We start from the raw sequence: 19,707 nt of genomic DNA on the forward strand, positions 1-19,707 counted from the left end.
ATGGGATGTATCTCTGGAATTATGAAAGTTATGAATGATAAAAGTAATAGCCATCGATTCCCGACCGAGCTGAACGTTTTGATGTTCGAACAGAGTTTCTGCGATGTTCAAAGTGGGAGAAGAAGAGGCGCAAAATAACCCGGCGGAATAATAAAGAATTTTGTGCGTAGCATAACAGATAGTTGGAATGCTGTGTCAGCATTCCCACTAAACTAAGGTAACTAAATGTTGTGTTTAACAGAGATGTTCTCAGTACTGTTTACAATAGGCAATTCAGCATTAATTAACTAAGCAAGTAAAGTAATCGGCAACAAAAGATCCATAAAGGTGTTTTTTATATATTTTTTTAGCATAGTAGTTGCCTAAGTTGTTACTGATGATTTCTTAAAACACAACAAGGGGCCTAAAAACATTGTGTGTTGGCACAGGCCAACAGTAGTTTTTTTATTGGTACGTTATATGATTTCTTTGGTATGTCATATGGAAGGCCATGCCAGACGATTTACAAACTGAGACCAAACTAAAAAGAAGAAGAAACAACATCAGTGTTACACCCTCAAGTCCCTCAGTATTTATTTATACATTGCTTTATGTAGGGTTTAAATGATGCAGCTTCAGAACACTTAATGTTACTACTTTCAAAATGCTGTTTTCCCCAGGATTAGACATATTTATGCAGGAGAGGCTCATTCTACAACCCATTGTGTAATAACAAATCACCGCAGATCTTAAGGCTCTGAACAGTAAAAAAAAAGGCCTTCCAGCCGTCTATTTAGTGTCTTACTGCAAGCACGCCTCAACCTGCCTCCTCATCACCTTTCAGCAGTTTCCACATATTATTCCTCACATGTGAATAGCTGCTCAGAAATGCTTATTTACACTTTATTCAAACCGGTGTCGACAGGTAGACCTGCTGTCAGCACACATGCAATATTAATCTGGTGATCCTGTTGCAAACAGCCACCACTTTTGCTTCTCATCCGTCGGTTTTATACAATTGTTTCATCTAAGAGCTGTTGCTTGTGTTTGCTGCAGATGAAACTAAAGATGTGATACAAAACCCCAGTAGAGTCTCTATAGTCCTGATCACTAGAATGTTCATACTCAGGTAAAGAGGCAGCACAAAAATGGAGAGCACAGCCAGGAAACCTATCATTACATTCACCCCTGGGCAGGGAAAACCCCTCTGTCGCCACCCATTCTGGCTCCTGTATTGTGAGTCCACATGTTCCTCAAGGGGAAATGCACAAGGTGTACCTCTCTTTGTCCTCTCATGCTTCTGTCCTCTCTCTACAGACAAGCACTCAGGGGAGATGAGGACAAAGTCTCCATGGTGATACGCCGACATCTGCACGCTGTTCCAGGAATACGCTCTGTGAACAGTGCAGCTGCTCTCTGTTTTCTCTGGGTCAACACACTGTTCTGGCTCCAACCCCACCATCCCAGGGTTCACAGGCCTGGAGGGGGAAGACAGTGTTGGAACAGGGTCTTTACAGCAACTGTCGCCATTGTTGTTAACTCCCGATTTCTCTCTGTGTGTCTGTGCAGGGGCCAGGTTTCGTCCGATCAGGCCCAGGCTCTTGGTCAGGACGATCAGGAGGAAGAAGAGGAAGGCCATGCCCCAGCGGGGATTCACGCTGCTTGGCATGTGGCCGAACATGTTGGGCAAACATCTGACAAGGGAGTTGGTTGAGTGCAAACAGGCAACTGCCCTCACTTCCTCCTGCTTCCATCGCAAACTGACATTGAAGGCGACAGCGACCCACACTGACAGGCAGCAGAGGTAGCTGACAACATGAGACCAGCGCTTTTCTGTGTCTTCACTGTCTTTGTTGACCTCCTCTTCTTCCACATTTACCTCAATAACAAAGCAAAGCTTTTCGATAGAGTCCACTTTAGGACAGGCCTTCCGGATAGTAACAACAGAGTGAGGCCACGGCAGTCTGGTCACACTCTCCACTGCGATCAGAGGAGTGATCAGGAGCAGCACTGCACCGTATGTTTCGCTGAGGAAGATCAGGAAGCGCAGGGCAATGACGTCGCCAAGTAGGGTCAGCTCAGAGACCCAGGACTCAAAGATCCAAAGGAAACTCAGAAAAACTGTAGGAGAAAAAAAATAAAGGGGTCAATCAGTCAGGTCACTGTAGAGCAGTATGTGGAAAGATGGTGGAGCAATATTATTAGAAATATCCTATGAAGACGTGCTTTACAACATCTGCCTGGATTATTCATTTGTGTCTTAATTAGTGTAACAATAAAACTACTTTGTTTATTATTAAACAGGTCAAATGAAATGAAATCCTAAAAGTTTGTTTCAACAAGTTGTTTCATCTTTATGGTTTTTAGTGAGAAAACAACACTGAGATATTTCAGGCGTTAAAAAACATGAAACCCTTTTGATACAGCTATGGGAGAGCAGTATACTGGGAAACACTGGACTGACGCTCACCTGTGACCAGGAAGTCGGTGAAGAGCAGGAGGCAGCAGCAGCAGAAGCTGGCGGGACTGTAGGAGGAAGTCAGCGATGGCAGGAAGAGCAGACTGCAGGCCAGTTTACACACACATAACACCGTCGCTCCTTCCAACACACCATCCATGGCTGCAAACACAACACATACATGGGTTGAATGTAACGAAACACTGGTTTTGTTTCTGCCTCAGGGTGGAGAAGCTCAGGAATTCCCGGCACTCTGCTGTCAGTAAACCCCCCATCGATGTTAATATGTATCTGTATGTAATGTTTTTACATGATCCTTCCACTGTCAGGGATTCTTTCTGACGTGGTTGCAGATCAATATTTTCTTGTTTACATTAGTAGTGAACTACGGACCAGATACACCAGTTACAGACGTTGAAAAATTAGAAAACTGATGTCAACATACTTAAAATGATTGTAAAAAGTGATGTTAAACACTAGCAATGAATAAACACATGCCATGAGACTACTCAGTAATGTGAACACATGCAAATGTACTGACAGACTTTGTTGTTGTGACTTGACTGTAAACATAACCACCTCCAGACCATGAATCAATCAGACTTGTTAAACCTGTAGAACATAATCTCTTATCACATGTTTACAGAATGAAAAGTCAAACTACAGGTAACCCAAAACTATGAGTCTGCTTTAAAAGTGCGGAAAAGTTCATTAGTTCTTACCTGTACTCACAGGAGCCTTCAGAGCAACATGTCAGTATGAGCTTCAAATGTTTCATCCTGCTCTTCACCTCTCTTTTTGCTCCGCCCTCATGGGGATAATGACCCCCCCACCTCCTGTGCTCCCTGCTGCACCTGGCCTGGGTAGAGGTGACAGTGCCTCAGAGAGGGTGTGGCACAGTTTGTGTAAGTAAGAAAACCTGTCTAACAACTGATTAAGTAACTAACTAACTGACAGTGAGAGATCAAAAGTGCGTGACATAAGTTAAAGTATTGGATAAAAGATATTTCATGCAAACAATCCTGTTACACCTTGCTCAAACTGCAGTATTTAGTTTCAAAGGTTACAGCATGCAGGTTGTTTCATTTAGCAGTTTTGGACTGTAGATCACATAACACATCACAAAATGATTCATTCATGCTTTAAATATGTTACATTTAAACCTCAGACCCTATTACTGTTCCCCCTTATTTATGAATCATGGACGACAGTGGTTGCTTTAGTTTCCATTATGTTTAAGAAACAGAGTAGAGTTGCATCATACATTCGGCAAGGCAAGGCAATTTTATTTATATAGCACTTTTCAGCACGTGGCGATTCAAAGTGCTTTACAGATTAAAAGCAAAAAACATTTAAGAACAAATACAGCATACATACATTATGTATCTACAAAACAAAACTGCCTCATTTTCTGTTCTCAGATTAAAAGTCATAAGACATTTGTATTTAGTTGTACTTCATGTTCGAACCAATCTTGGAAATAAAACTGGTATAAAGCGCTATTCTCGTCACGGATGGAATAAGATGCAAAAAACGTGAAAAGATGAAGTTGTTATTCCCTATTTGATGACTTGAAAGCATTACACCCAGAAAGTTCACCCTTGACCTTGTAAACAATGATCACAAACACCATAAGGTCAATTAAACAGCCGTTCTGGATCTTTTGATCATATCGCATGATTCGTTAGGGTATGGGTGTTGGCCAAATTGTCATGAAATTGTAATTTTCAGAGACATTTGAGGACATCTCATTCACTTTGGCTTTAAAGCTGAGTTTTCATCCTTGATAAGTGTGATATGATGGATTAAAAGCCCCAAAACAGCCCCTCAATGGACCTTGTGCTGTTTCCGAGGCCGAGAAAGGAGACGAGGATTGTGTGACACAATCAAAATACCTTGAAAAGCTTTGAAATGGACCTGCTCATGAGACTGGTTTTAAAAATCAGGAGGCCATTAGACCCGTCTGTTTGTGATCCACTGATACAAAGAAGAGGTTTGGAAACCACATGTAGTTATCAGGTTTTATGGTTATTTATTTTACTGAGTCACAGTATATGTACACAGGATTTTTTGCAAAGCAGAGTCAGATGAAGCTCAAATAAAGTTTAAGTTCATAAGATGTGAGAGATTGACCGAAGAGAATGTTAACTGCTTGTATTTAGCTTTGGTGGATGTAATAATAACATTAGATAGGTCTACAGTATCTCTCTAATCATCCTCTTTTTTATCCCCAGTCAAAGCTATGCGATGGAAACCTGTGGAGATTTGCATTTCATTATGAACACGAGAAGAAACATTTGAATGTGTGTGTGTGTTACTTTGTTTGTGTGTGTGCTAGCACCATGTAGGTCAAGATGATGCAGGCAAGAAAGCAGCCATGTGTACAGGGTGCAGAGTGGACTAAAAGTTGAATTGAATGTTCCTCAATACTTATAAATGACGGAAACAGTTTTAGTTGTTTATGCTGACATATTTATGACAATCAAAAATGGTCATGTGACGGCTCAGTTGGCCGTTTATATGCATAGTATATATTTAAAACAGGAATATCATGAACAACTCACTTTTGCTGTTCTTGTGCACCATGTGGGCAGCCGATCTAGAGTGCCTATCAAGCCATACTGTACAATTACAAATATTGTCAGTTTTTTTGGTGGCAACCTTAGTTAGAAAAGATTTAGAAAGCCATTTGAATTGCCCCCCTTCCTATGTTATATGCAGGCTCATTAACATGTACTGCCCCCAGACTCCTCTTACAGCCTGAGAACCAGAGCAAAGTTGTGCCATATGTTTCTCAAAAGCAAATAAGAGCACAATATGCTTTTTCCAACATAAATACAGGTGTATTAAGATAAACAGTATGATAAAAAAAAAATTTTTTGTAACTTTACAGCATGTAAATATGTTCTAGTATGAACCAAAATATGGGTATAAACCCGAAAATGAGCAAAATATCTCCCCTTTAATGTTTTGGGTTTTATTCTTTATTGATACAAATGAGTTGGATAACATATTACATCTACATCACCACCAGGCGAGTCTTTTGAATACGAGATAATCTGAGAGCCTGCCTACATAAAAACACTTCACCAGCATGTGATTTAAGTAATGTCTCATCTTCATATGTAAAGTGATGGCTCATCATGTTTATCTCCTCACACTTTCATCCATGAGGCACCATGATCGCTGTTCCTCCAGCTTGTGGCAGCAGTGCCATCTCCTGCTGAGCTAAGCACAGAGCATATTAGCAGCCTGTCATGCTGCTGCTGAGCGGATTACACTTCATATTTAGCCTATTCTACATTGCAATCCTGACCTGGCACACACATACACACTGAAAAATGAAAAACAGAAGGCTGATTGATTGTAAGAAATACGGGCAAATCAATAAGTCAGTCAAAATGCAGCATTCAAAGCACCAGTCATTCCCTTTCAGTTTTGACCTAGAATGCCCCCCACTTTTTTGAATCACACTGCTCATTTGATCAACTGTGTCTGAGCAAAGCTGTCATCAAATCAGCATAAAAGAGGTCAATATAAACCTGTCATTAGAGAGAAAGTGGGCCTTTATTTACCGCAGTAGGGACATTCAGGAGTTGAATTATCATCTGCTTTACACTGCTGGAGTAAGATCACATATTTTCTGCTCTGACTTTCATACAGATCTTGAAATACATGCAACATTATTCTCATTAGAATATTCACTATACTAGAGCTTATTCAGCCTTATTTGTGTTTATTTGAGAATATTGTTGGTGATGATGCACAAGAGACAGCCTGCTTCAATAACTGTACCTGCACTGTGAAAACCTGAACTCTTGCCAAGTCAGTTTGTATCATTTCTAGTCAGAATGTCTTTACACTTGATATAAGACATAATAACTTAAGAACAATGCAGTGAGATATAGGGTCTTGTTTTTAGAAAATGCATCTTATGTATCTTTTTAAGTCAAACACTCTCGAAAATAATTTATTTAGATTTGTATCTCAGATGAAACAAGTTTTTTAAGCTGCTATGGTATTTGTAAAAGATGGATCATCTTGTTTCAAGAAAAAAATCTTGCTTGATTTAAGAAAACAAATGTTATTGGACAATCGCCAACAGAAATCTTTGGAGAATTTCTGGTTTATTTTGTAACACAAGATGTCCTGATTTTCCCCAGCTAATTACAATATATATTTATCTAAATATCCCAAACTAATCTCAATAAATCTTACCAAACTATTTTTCACTTATTCCAAGCGAAAACACCTTGTTTTTATTCATCTTTTACTTGATTTTGGAGCAGCATTTTTTACAATGTGTGCCTTTTTGTGCAGTCTGTGACGCATGTGAGTTGCATTTTATGTATAAAAGGTGCTATATAAATGAAATGTAGACATGTTAATATTAGGCAGACTGTAGTCTACAGGAAAAAATATGATCAATATAAGCTACCCACGCATTTGCACGAGTGTATCTAACGCGACCACAACATCTGCAAGAAACTAACCAGCGTTAAAATAGAAACACGAAAATGGGTTGAAAAAAATCAGTTTCAGCTCAGTGTTGTGAGACGCCTGCAGCCCCCAGAAGTGAACAGCAGGCGACCCGGAAGGTTTGAAGTCCGACTGAGAGCAGGCAGAAAGAAGAGTCTAATCCTTTATAAAACATTTCTTCCCTCGCTGGTTCAGGTATGTTGGCCGCTCGATGCAAATTCTCTGCCTCTTTTTATTTTTGCTCTTATCTCTCGCACACAGCTCTCCATGTGTGGCTTTGTCACCGTTTCTGCTCAAGTCGTGCAAAAGTTGTATTAAATAACAGCATTTGCACCGATAAAGACTGATTTCTTTTTCTTCTGTCGTGCAAATAACAGCTTTCAATACGCGCCAGAATCTACATCGACATTTGGGTTTGTGGCTCAGCAGCTGCAGAGCATTCAGCGAAGGCATGATGATTGTTGTAGGAAGTGTCAGGATCTTTTTTTTTTCTCCTCCTCAAGCCGGGCTATTCAAACCTGCAAATCAAAGTAAACAATCATTCGTACGCTTAATGCAAATACGCCACACGCCGACGCATCACAACAGCGCGTAATTAGGCCTAGATCTGGAGGAATTATGTCCTTATTACATTCGGATCTGCAGAATATGGCGTCCAGTGCTTATAAAAATAAGACAGGGCTGCCATTTTTGTTTTCCTTTTGTCTGAATTTTTTTAATAAACTGTCTGAGAATGTGGGAGAGGCGAAGGGAGCGAGGCGCTGCGGAGGATCGTTTCTCTGGAGGAGATGCTCTCGTTACAAGCTGCTCGGGTTTTTAGATGCAAACATTAGATTCTGTTTCTTTGGCTCAATTCAGCACAGCATGTACAGAAACGGAGCCAAAGTTAACCCTAACTTTAGTTCCTGGGATTGCATTTCTCTCTAGAGGTGCTCTAACTGTTTATTACACTGATGCTATTTGCAAAGGAGTTGCTACGTTCACGTGTTTGTGGTAACACTTGATATATGACCATCTGCAGAATTATTGTATATTTAGATTCCTCTACTAGTTTAATTATACAGACACACAGCTATTGCAGATTTAACAGCATGTAGTCTAAGTATGTCTAAGCATCACCTTTTTAAAATCCTTTATATGTGGTTTTATTGATACTCTTCTAATTCTTTATAGAGTATTGAAAGCCACAAGATATTTGCTTTTGACCTTAAATTAGGAAAGAATGCAGTGAAACATGTTGGTAATTTATTGATAAAGGATTTTGTTATTTATAAAAGGCCATCAAGTTTAACATTGTAATAAGAAATTAAAACAGCCTTTTAGAGTCAATCGATAGAAAATCAATTAAAACTGTTGATAATGCTACAGATGCGATACTGATTTAATATCAAAGTGTAATGTGATCATTTGATATATATTATAGTTAACTGAAAATAGTTTTAGACCAACACATGCGTCCTTGGAAATTATATTGACAATCTTTCAACATTTTCTGCTTTAAAAAGAAATTGTATTTCAACACAATAACTAATATTAATCATGAAAGGGATGAAAAATAACCCTCAGTGCAGCCTTAAAACGCTGTAATGCACCTGCATATGAAACACTACATTTTCTACCTGCTGGAAATGCTTTGAACACTGTTACACAAGGAAATGAATAGTCCTAATAAATCTTTTTTTAAACTCAGCAAAAATAAGCAAACACAACAACACTATCCTGGCCCCTTAAAGTTAATACAAAAGCAATGCAGTCTAGACCTGACTCCACAGGTTATAGGGAGGACTCTGTTATATCCTACATACACTATGAATGTACAGCAACACACAGGAACTGTTGATCATAGAAATAACTTCACTGCCATTCATTTCTTTCTGTGTGTCATTCAAAGAAGTGGCACAGAGATGCCGTCGAACTACTGAGCCTCCTCCCTCGAGGCAGAAAGTCTCCAGGAAGTGAAACTGATCCCCACTGGCATCATTAGAGAAATATTTTGTAGGGTTTTCTGTACGCTCGTACCCCTGAACGTATCGTTTTTGTTTCTCTTGGCTCACGGATATGGACTGTGTTATGCCTCTGCTAAGCCAAACAGACTTAGGAATGGTGAAGTGTGCCAAAGCACGCAAATGCAAAATGTTTTAAAAAAGAAACTTCATACGAGTTTGAGAAGAGAAGCTATGGAAAGAAAAACCTTTTAAGATCAAAACTTTCGCAAGTGAGCAGCCATCTCTGTCGTAAAAACGGTTTCTGGTCAGTGTGGAGAAGCATTATGCCCAACTTCAAACCATAATAATCAAATATTGTCATTTAAAGATAATATACATGCTCCTATGTTGAATTATAAAAAGAGGAAAAAAATACTGTCACAATATGTGTGTGCAGCATTCTCATTTAGTCTTTCCATGTTCATTATATTCAGTTTGCTTACTGACTTCTCCGCTTTTGACTATGTTATTCAGGTCTTGCTCTACTATGAGGGCAGACTGTGCTCTTCTGTTTCCCATTAACCTGTCAGGGCCCCATGTTTCGAGCAGGAGACAGACAGTGACAGATTAGGATCTGAGTCACATCACTTTAACATTTCTGTTTTCTCTGATAACAGTTCTCTAACTAGCCGTTGTAACAATCTGAGAGCCTATCTCTCAGGCAGCATGCCTATTCCGAAGTCCTGTAGTTGGAAATCTTAAGAAAAAGCTGCATCACTCACTTAAACGTCCTCCTTCGACAACAGGAACATATTCTCTGCTATCTGTGATGAAGCATCGTGTAAAGACACATGTCTCCTCTTGCACTTTGTGGAAAGGGGTATACATTTTACAGAATGTCTTTGAAAATAGTTATCTTAAACCATCACGTCAAACAGTCAGCTGCTGCTTGTTTTTCACCACCTTTTTGTACACGTACAAAAGTTCTTCACATAAATGTAGTTTTGAAGGCAAATATCACTGCGGTGGCTCCCCAACAGGATAAACTACAGGAACTATAATCGGAATTATCCTGAGAAGTTTCTAGATGATTCAAGGTTTGCTCTGATCTTCTCTTTTTGGGTTTAAATTACAACTCTAAAAATGTAAATTAAACCAAAAGAATGATAAATCACTCACCTATTCACCGGATGAGGATTCACAAGTACATTTTGCTTTGTTTAATTAACGTTAAGAAGCATTGTCTAACCAGTCTACCATTTTGTACTTGATGCATACTGCTTCACTGATGAACAGAGAAGCTGCACTCACCTTATTTATGATCCTTGTGTATTTATTTCAGGATGGCTGAACCTCGCTTTAACAATCCCTATTTTTGGCATCCACCTCCTAATATGCCCGGCCAGGTGAGCGACTCTGGTATTCTCTCTAATGCGCATGTTAGCCTGTGGAAGTTACTAAACAGCATCTTGTCTTCATGTTGTTTTCAAATGTTTTTAAAATAATGCATAATTTTAAAGAAATTGTTTGACATTTATTTATGGTGAAAAGATTGATACCACTTTGTATTACGGTACATATGAAGCTGCAGCCAGGAGGTAAAGCATTTTAAACCATTTTAAGCTGACAATTTGTCATGGTTTGTTTATTCTATACAAGAACTGACGTTATAAAATTAAATTTGTATTGTGATTGATTAATAAATTGTCCTTTTTAAACTTCTGTTTTTGATTAAACCAAGGAGAAATGTCATGTTAACTAGTGAGCTTTAAAAGTTAGTTTTCCTTTGAATATCCAGGCTAGCCGTTTCCCTCTGCTTCCAGTCTTTGTGCTAAGCTAAGTGGCTGCTGGTTCTAGCTCTACTTCTAATTTAAATGTCAGCAAAACATAATGACATTACTTGGTCCTGAGATTAATCTGAGGGTTCACCTGATGTATAAAGGGATACATTAAAGCAATGTGTTTTAAAATAGCTGTGCTTTTTCTTCTTAATCTTCTCTTGTTTTAGCTTTAATTCTTGAGATATACTTGTTAGTATTATAAATTCTTTAAATTTGAGAAATCAGAAAAATAGATAGTAAATTCCCTAGCCTGTGATAAGGAGTCAAGACAAAAATGTTGGGAAAACCAGGTTAAACGTTAAATATCATGTACTATTTGCGACATTTACAGTATAATAGTTTTGGGTGCAATGTTCTGTATCAGCCTCTAGAGGGAACCATCTCCTCACTAAGTGTCACTGAATGAACTGATCAGATTTTCTCTTGTCTCAAACATTGTTTCCTGGCTGTCAGCTGGATAACCTAGTCTTGATCAATAAAATCAAGGAGCAGCTGATGGCAGAGAAGATCAGACCTCAGCATCTGCCCGCTGCCTCAGCCCCTTCCCAACAGCCATTGCTGCCTCCCTTCATCCAGGCGGATGGCAGCCAGCACGGGATGTCCAAAGCTCAGCAGATGCAGGTTCTCCACAGCCATAGCCCGTCCCAGCCTGATATCGCCCTGCACGCCCGCCCCGCCTCCAGCTCAGTGACAGGTACTCCTCACCTGCATCTCCAGTTATTGCCATTACACTCACTAATACCAGTGTTGGAAGAAGTATTCAGAAAGTACAACACACTGTAGAAATACTCCACTAAATGTTCTGCATTCAAAACCTTATTGAAGCAAAAGTATGTCAATATTATAAAACACAAAGGTTAAGACTATTAGTTTTGCTGTATGATGAGCTAAATGAAAGTGTTGTTCATTATCTTGAAATGTTTTCCTTTAGACACTAAAGTTGATCACAATGACGAAAGTTATACTTTTTTTTGTTAATATGAATTCTCCATCACATTTTTACCAGGTCGTATTCTGGGAGATGTAAACTTGAATCTGGACGATAAGGCAGCTATAAAAGCCAGAGGATTATGGGAAGACTGGCATCTGCGCCAACTCATCGATCCCTCCAGGACAAACCATGTCTCAGGTAACTTGAACATGAAATTGTCTTATTTATAGAGCACCTTTTGAGTCGCCATACAAGGTGTCTTAAATTACAATGAAAAATGTTGTACGGTTGGATCTCCAGTTGCTGCACAAACAAAGAATGTTGTCCTGAAACAGTATTTGTGGTTTGTTGCTTTCATTTGTCGTTGGTTATTCAAATAATGTGAAAGTGAAATTTAGACTTCGCTGTGCTGTATGTATGTGCAGGAGACAGCCTACGAATTATGTAAACATTTAACGAAAACATTAGTGTTGGGTTGCAAACAGTAGTGCAAAGAGGATTCATATTACATTAGCCTGCTTAGCAATTGTCAGCATCCTAGCATCCTGTTAGCACCCTAACATATTTCATATGATTACAGTGTGTTCAGACTGTTGCCCTTGGTGTATGAATTGGAAATTAGATGATAACTTATTTCAGGCATGTCCTTGTCATTACTTTTGAACCAATCAGGTGTGGCGCTGGCCTCCAGAACAGGCAACCTCAACACCTCAGAGATAATCACCCCCAACACCCCCACCTTGAGCAGCCACAGCCGGCTGGGCGGAGCCCCAATGCCTCACCTCATCACAGGCTTAGCTTGCAGCCATGGAATTGAGTCTGGAAAGAACAACGGCGGCCTCGTAGGACTCCTCGGCCCTCCTCCGAAGGAGGAACGAGGGCGGAAGAGGATTAAAGCAGAGAATGGGTCGTCTCTTTTGGTAGTGCCCTACCCAATCCTAGCCTCAGGCAACGACCAGTCATGTGCCAGTATTACTAGCAAACCAGGAAAAACCTACAGGTAAGAATGAAACGTTACATACGTACATAACAAAGGTGCAGTGTCTCACCATGATATGATGGCTCAAATTAGTTTGCTTCAGTATTCCAGGAGATATGGCAGGTTATAAATCTCTCTGGACTGGTAAATAGGAGAAAATATATTGATTTGTGAACCTAGCGGTTTAATCTACAATAAAGAATAAAATAGAATAGAAATTAAATGAATGTCTAAAACATGTTGAAGTTGGCTCACCAAAATATAAAAGCTGCTCAAAAATTATGTAATGTATAGAACAAGACGTGAACACAGTACACTAGTACACTAGAAAAAATACAAATCTGCATTTCATCAACAGAACAATTACTGTATATATGTCTATGTGTTCTGTGTATGCAGTTGTGTCTCTGTGCGTGTCCTTAAAGTATGTCCTCTTTCTGTGTCACTGATTTAATACAGGTGTAAAATGTGTCCGTTGACCTTCTTCTCCAAGTCAGACATGCAGATCCACTCCAAAACACACACAGAGGCCAAGGCTCACAAGTGTCCTCACTGCACGAAGTCATTTGCAAATGCATCGTACCTGGCCCAGCACCTGCGCATACACCTGGGCATCAAACCTTACCGCTGCTCCTACTGCGAGAAATGTTTCCGCCAGCTCTCCCATCTGCAGCAGCACACCAGGTCTGATCTCAACACAGCATGGCCCTGACAGCCGTGTCTTTGATGTTATTGTCTATATATAAAGTGAAGAATACCTTAACTTATATTACTTGTTGGAGCAGCCCACTACATTGTGCTGTTTCCTAAAGAGCAAATAAATCCGAAACTGTGGTGGAATATGGTTGTAGTCAAAAGGATTTATGTATCGTTCCTGAGGTATGTTTCTTAAATCACAGATTACAAATATTTTTTATTTTAATTTGTTCAACTTTCCTGCAGTCTCCAGCAGGTATTAATGTTATGCACATATAGTAGTTAGATCCACATTTTAAATGTCATTTCAACCAAATTACACAACGAAAAAAACTTTTCTTCCAATTCCCACTTCCCACTTATGATTTCTGCTTAAACCTCATCTATACTTTAGGTTTCATGTATTATTTCACAGGCTTCAATATAAATAGTCTCCAATAAACTTGGTGTTATCTTAGTAAAACTTTAAATATTGTACTTTTTTTAAAGCAGTATTGAACCAACTGACCTCATTTTCTTTGAGGAGCAGAAGTGTTTTGGTTACAGTCTAAAATATCCACGATAACCCCATTTGAGACAATGTTCTCTTTAGTGCCTGAACAATACATTTTTGAGCAGAAAGAGGGCGGTAGATTTTTCCCCTCATCATTTACATTGGAACAGCATTAGGAATTGTTATTGTAATGGTCAGTATAAACAGGAGGAATGACTGTAGCTGTTTCCATACACTGTTGGCAGCATGATCACCTGACTAGTGTTTAGGAGAGGTTAACAAACATTTCAAGTAAAGAATATTTCAACTCTCAATACCCTCAGAATAAAAAACTGACCCTTTAAAATAATTTGTTGCAGCAGTAGGAAATTGTGTTTCAGTTTGGTATTGCAACCTTGTCACTTAAGTAGGAGCAAATGATACTACATTACATTGCATTGCAGTTCAATCCAAAGCAATGTACAGGTTTAGAGGAGGTTTAGACACCGCCACACAGGCTTGAGTCCCGTGGCAACGAATGTAAAGAGGACTACTAACTCTCACGGCAGGGGGTTATTATTATTATTTCACATCTTATTTTAAGTGACCTTAACTAATGTCACCTCAAATGACTGTTGTAGCAGTACAATTACAATCACCATAAGCTAAACCTAAATTTTGAAGGTAATTTTTCAAAGAAATGTCTCAGACCCTTAAGGGGGTCCACATCTTTGTCACCTTAATCCCTACCAATTACTATTTGTTGCAGCAATAATCTGTGTAACACATCCTACCGCAACACAAGGGGTTGTTGATGCAAAATTGTATGCAAATTGTTTAAGTTGGAAAGGGCAACATTTGCGACGGTGCTTGAGGGAGGGCCTTGAAACAGTCATAAGTAACATTCGCCCCAAATACTGTAATGCAGCTTTGAGCATAAAGGAGCCATAGTTACAAGCCACTGCATTGTAAACCTTTTGTTTGCTCTGCAGGCATTCTTTAGTTGCTCAGCCCACGGCCTTGAGTAAACAAGGACTTCACCTTCAAACTTATCTTGAAACAAACCAGAAAAACGAGGAAATGAGAATCTGATAGAGATTTAGGTTTACATTTTTTTTTTTTTACATTTTAAAGTTGTTACATTTGACAGTTTGTTTTTCAATGCAATTTTTGTAGCATCCTGTTTTTGGCTTACATTTGCATAATATCTTCCTGTTTCAGAATCCACACAGGTGACCGACCGTACAAATGCGCCCATCCAGGGTGTGAAAAGGCATTTACTCAGCTATCTAATCTGCAGGTAAACATTTACCAGTTATTTCGGACAGCTTAATGCTTTTTAAAAGGCAACACCGTTCGCAATGCTGCATGAAGGTCACTCAGTTTCTGTACATTTTTATTTCCCCCTTCTGAAGTCTCACCAGAGGCAGCACAACAAAGACAAGCCCTTCAAATGTTCCAACTGTTACCGTGCCTATTCAGACTCTGCCTCGCTGCAAATCCACCTGTCTGCACACGCAATAAAAAATGCCAAGGCCTACTGCTGCAGCATGTGCGGCAGGGCGTACACGTCGGTGAGTAAGAAATCCAAGTCGAGTTAAATAACAAATATGGACTAACTGTAGCGGAAATGTCTGAAAGTTTGCTTCTATCCTTGTTTTTTCCAGGAGACGTACCTTATTAAACACATGTCCAAACACACAATGGTGGATCATGTGGTGTCCCATCAGTCCCCGCAGCACAGGACAGAGTCTCCGTCCATCCCTATACGGATCTCCCTCATCTGAGCTCCTCACCCGTCTCCAGCCCTCCCATCAGAGACGATTCCTGTGATATCCTCTGATGGACTTCAAACCCTAAAATTGGTTACAGAAATGTGCCAGATCATATGAGTATCTTGTGAAAAGGTGCCCTTTTAATGAGTATTTCCTCCTTACCTTTTTTGCTGACCAGATAGTATTATCGGGGACATCCAAAGATGACTTCTCAGCACTTTCAGGCCTGGAAATGACAGGCCACAAAATGTCTTTTTCTATGTGACTTCACAGTAAAAAGAAAAAAAAGTATTGCTCCTGGCAGCTAAAGTACATTTTTTTTGTGTTATAACAAAATAACATTGTGTTTTTTTTTTATATGGTACATTACTTTTTATCATTGCATCAAAAAAAGTCTTCCGTTAGCTGAGTGGCCAAGTGATCATAAAGGTGAATGCTTATATAACGTGTATTCATGTAAACTGTGCCACTTTTTTATGTCAGTGTGTTCAAGGCTTCACCAACACGTGGCCATAATGCCCCTAAAAAAATGTAATGTTTTAACCCTGCTGTTAAGATTGCGCTGACCAGGATGTGTAACTCATATTTAGATAAATCGATATATTTAGTTTTACATATATTTTGTAATGTTATACAAATCAGTCCTCAAGTTGAAATTGGTACATTTTAAGAAATACTTTAATGTTTCCTTAAATACAAGAATTGTCCAAAAAAACGCAAACCGCACAAAAAGGGAATTGAAAGTGTAATTGACGCATTGAATGTGAGAGCTTCTGATTTCTGCTAGTGCAGAGAGAGAAATAAAAATATGTTTTTTTAGACGTCAAAGAAATGGTATACATTTGTGCCAAAGTAACCAAAATATGTATCATTATTGTTTACCTATTAAAGGGAAACATGCACTCAGTGCTTTTTGTCCACTTCGGGCGTACAAATGCATAAATGAAGTGACAAAAATAAATGTTACCCCTCTCTGCTGCTGACAGATGTATTTCTGTCCTGGAAAACATTGATGTTGACGTTTCTTTTTAGTTTTCAGCTATAATGTATAACTGAAGCACTTCTTTTGCCATTGTTTTACAAATGACACCTTTGCCATTTTATATACATTCAAGCCTTAACTTTGTTACCGCTCTAGGGTCCACGCTGTTGTTTTATCACTTTCATTTGCCTTTTATTTCATGGCATGATATATACTGTAAATAAGCTATATTACCTGTCAACCTGTTTTATAATAAATCATTCTATAATTACAAGTGATGGTGAGACATTTTTTGTTTTTTCTTCCTTAGGAAATCATCCTAGTAAAGGGATTGTAATGCCAAACAAGATAAACATTAATGTGCGCCCTTTTTTCATAATCCTGAATAATATAATGTCTCATCAGACTCTTTCTTTATGCACCTTTGCTTCAACAGGTGTTGGTGTGCTGTGTTCACGCTTTACAAAATTGGCAGGTTATCCAGGAAGATGTTTGTTGATAATGTGTTTTGAAGCTCTGGACTTTACTCACTTGGAAATTCTTTTTACTTATCTCACTTAATTGTGACCCAATTAGCCAGCCAAGGATTACCTTTCAGGGCAAGAGAAAAGCATCTGCCGAGTAATAAAGGGTTAAACAACTCCAGTTCACAAGCTATAAACGTTGTGAATTCAGTGATTCAGTGATGATCGGTGATTCAGTGTAATGATCGTTCAGGTTGGACTTGTGTGAACATGTACTTTGCATTTTATTGTACAAATTAAAACAAGTATAAAATGACAAAAAAGGGCTGCATTCACTTGCAAAAAAAAACATTCTAATGCTTTTTTTTAATGGGCGAAATTGAAAAACCACCTGCAGGTGTTGAACACACATCGTTAGTTGAAACAAAACTACTTAATAAGGTTTAGGAAAATGTCATGGTTTGGGTTAAAAGAAGAACATGTTGCGCGTGACTATATGGTAATTGTGTTAACCTTTTGTTAGACAGAACATGATTTGTGGTTTCCTGTGTAAGAGTCCTTGGTTTGTCAGCGTCATACCATCTCAAATCTATATTCCTGACAAGACATTATAAGGTCTATTTAATGTGCCGAAGGCAAATACAAAGCCTTCAACAACTCCCACTGTAATGTCTCAATGTGATATTATAGAATAACAATGAACATTGTATAAAAGTATCTTAGAGCAGAGAGTGATAAACATGTCTTCTGTATGATGAAGATTAACAAGGGCCAGATATGTTTCTCCACAATAGCAAGAAGAGAGTGAATTCTCAATATAGAATACTCTTTGGGAAGGTTAATAGATTCAGGACATTACTTAATGAATTATTCAAGACAGTTTATAACCGCTCTAATCAGTTCCTTATTTGATGCACTGAATCTAAGAGCTTCTGCTTTCTGCTACGCCACTGAGTCTTGATGAGAAGCGTGTAGGAGCGGTATCCGTTGGGAGAAAACACTGTCAGAGAAGACCTTTGAACAAGAAGCACCCCCTCTGCACTTTGATCCAAAACACAAAGCTGAACCGCAGGGAGACGAATCGTGTCTTAAGACAACATCAAGGGTGGGGTACTTGGTAAAGCTAGTATTTGACGAATTATGGATGAATGCCGGTGATTCTCGGGTAAGTTACCTAAATTTAATTATGTTATCCAATATCCTGTGAGCACAATTGGTCCTGTGAACAATATCTTTCTTATCTTTAAAATATTGTCTGAATTCAGTTTAAAGGTGTTTCCATACTGAGTGATATTTTCGAACATTGACAAGAATTTATGAAGGTTTTTGTCTAATTGTTGTATGGTATATGTTTTTATTTACACTTGCAACTACCACTGTTTGTGTCTTTACTAACTAAACTCTTCCAGAGAATAGTGGAATAATTTACATGGTTTCATGCAGATTATCGTGCTGAGTGGTCTGTTTGTTTAAAAGGAAATTATGCAAACATGCATGCAAAATACAAAAATTGTTATCTGTTATGTTGGGGAGGCGTGTGGCGGTGCGTTGGTGTTTGGATCAGGGGGGGCACAGGTTCAAACCCCACTGCAGTCAGCATGTCATTGTGTCCCTGGGCAAGACACTTCACCCCAAATTGCTCCTGTGGCGATTGCCCACAGTATTGAGTATGTAAGTCGCTTTGGATAAAAGCATCTAACAAGTAACATACATAATGTAATGTTATCACAAGAAGTACAGCCTTGGGGTTTTTTAAATAGCTGATGGAATCATCTATGAATTGACACAGGAAGTTAGACTAAACAATTAACGTGCTTAATTCTTCTCAGTAAACACAAAAATAATGACAGCGAAGACAAAATAAAAACATCCAAATGTTGGCCATAAAATCGTTATCCACCGGTGAAAACCGAAATGAGCTACCTCCTTGCCTTACCACAGCATCTGGCACTATATCGGACAGGGGCTGAATATCGTTCTTAATGTGATACCAAGTCCATCTGAGACCTGTGTTCACCTTCAGACCGCATCCAAGTGAAGCGTGCGTTGTTAAGTCGCTCAAGGAAAAATGGGATCCGCCCAGGTTAAACTGTGTTACGACTTCTGTGGCTATCTACCAGCGATCATGTTTAATATGAAAGACTACACACACATTTATCCTTTATAAAAACAGTATTCTGCAGCATTCATCCAGGTAAGATGTGACTGTTAACTCGTTTTGCAAAGATAGCAGTCGGCGGCGCCAGGATTTTTTTTGCTGCAGTAGCTTAGCAGTCGCTACACTGAACAAAAATATAAACGCAACACTTTTGTTTTTGCTCCCATTTTTCATGAGATGAACTCAAAGATCTAAAACATTTTCTATATACACAAAATAACCATTTCTCTCAAATATTGTTCACAAATCTGAAAAAATCTGTGATAGTGACTTGAGCACTTCTCCTTTGCCGAGATAATCCATCCCACCTCACAGGTGTGGCATATCAAGATGCTGATTAGACAGCATGATTATTGCACAGGTGCTCCTTAGGCTGGCCACAATAAAAGGCCACTCTGAAAGTGCAGTTTTGCTTTATTGGGGGGGTCTGGGGGGGTTCGAAAACCAGTCAGTATCTGGTGTGAGGGTTAGGATTAGGGTTAGGGTTAGGGGAATGTTGTGAATCGAGTGGCCTGTGTTCGTCGTCCATAACATACAGTGGGGCAAAAAAGTATTTAGTCAGCCACCA

General features: G+C 39.1%; 2 protein-coding genes across 6 annotated transcripts; one reads left to right on the forward strand and one right to left on the reverse strand.

Moving 5' to 3' along the window:
* Positions 1 to 401: 401 nt before the first annotated feature.
* On the reverse strand, positions 402 to 15,526 carry LOC104961307 (uncharacterized). 3 transcript variants are annotated; one of them, XM_010789575.1, is made up of 4 exons: positions 15,437 to 15,526; positions 3,160 to 3,296; positions 2,450 to 2,599; positions 403 to 2,100 (listed from the first exon to the last, which is right to left on the reverse strand). In XM_010789575.1, the coding sequence occupies exons 3-4, from the start codon at positions 2,595 to 2,597 to the stop codon at positions 1,007 to 1,009; spliced, it is 1,242 nt and encodes a 413-aa protein (XP_010787877.1). In that variant the 5' UTR covers positions 2,598 to 2,599; positions 3,160 to 3,296; positions 15,437 to 15,526; the 3' UTR covers positions 403 to 1,006. The 3 variants fall into 3 exon arrangements, with proteins under 3 accessions (XP_010787879.1, XP_010787877.1, XP_010787878.1); XM_010789576.1 differs by having other exon boundaries at positions 3,160 to 3,291; positions 15,437 to 15,507; XM_010789577.1 differs by lacking the exon at positions 3,160 to 3,296 and having other exon boundaries at positions 402 to 2,100; positions 15,437 to 15,525.
* LOC104961305 (zinc finger protein 362-like) lies at positions 3,304 to 16,786 on the forward strand. Of its 3 annotated transcripts, none has more exons than XR_800084.1 (9): positions 3,304 to 7,111; positions 10,184 to 10,247; positions 11,136 to 11,376; positions 11,689 to 11,811; positions 12,253 to 12,613; positions 13,086 to 13,276; positions 14,982 to 15,060; positions 15,176 to 15,334; positions 15,428 to 16,786. XR_800084.1 is itself a non-coding variant. In XM_010789573.1 (9 exons), exons 2-9 carry the CDS (start codon positions 10,185 to 10,187, stop codon positions 15,545 to 15,547), a joined length of 1,371 nt encoding a protein of 456 aa, XP_010787875.1. In that variant the 5' UTR covers positions 3,304 to 7,111; position 10,184; the 3' UTR covers positions 15,548 to 16,786. The 3 variants fall into 3 exon arrangements, 2 of the variants coding, with proteins under 2 accessions (XP_010787875.1, XP_010787876.1); XM_010789573.1 differs by having other exon boundaries at positions 13,052 to 13,276; XM_010789574.1 differs by having other exon boundaries at positions 12,286 to 12,613; positions 13,052 to 13,276.
* Positions 16,787 to 19,707: the final 2,921 nt, after the last annotated feature.

Source organism: Notothenia coriiceps, unplaced genomic scaffold (genome assembly GCF_000735185.1).
Source record: "Notothenia coriiceps isolate Sejong01 unplaced genomic scaffold, NC01 NC01_scaffold00033120, whole genome shotgun sequence".
Taxonomy (NCBI): Eukaryota; Metazoa; Chordata; class Actinopteri; order Perciformes; family Nototheniidae; genus Notothenia; species Notothenia coriiceps.

Bases quoted from the DNA above. Each gene is read 5' to 3' on its own strand.
- LOC104961307 (XM_010789577.1), bottom strand. From the start codon at position 2,597: ATGGATGGTGTGTTGGAAGGAGCGACGGTGTTATGTGTGTGTAAACTG. The intron at 2,101-2,449 runs GTGAGCGTCAGT...TTTCTCCTACAG, and splicing joins CACCGACTTCCTGGTCACAG to TTTTTCTGAGTTTCCTTTGG.
- LOC104961305 (XM_010789573.1), top strand. From the start codon at position 10,185: ATGGCTGAACCTCGCTTTAACAATCCCTATTTTTGGCATCCACCTCCT. The intron at 10,248-11,135 runs GTGAGCGACTCT...CCTGGCTGTCAG, and splicing joins CTCCTAATATGCCCGGCCAG to CTGGATAACCTAGTCTTGAT. The intron at 11,377-11,688 runs GTACTCCTCACC...CATTTTTACCAG, and splicing joins CGCCTCCAGCTCAGTGACAG to GTCGTATTCTGGGAGATGTA.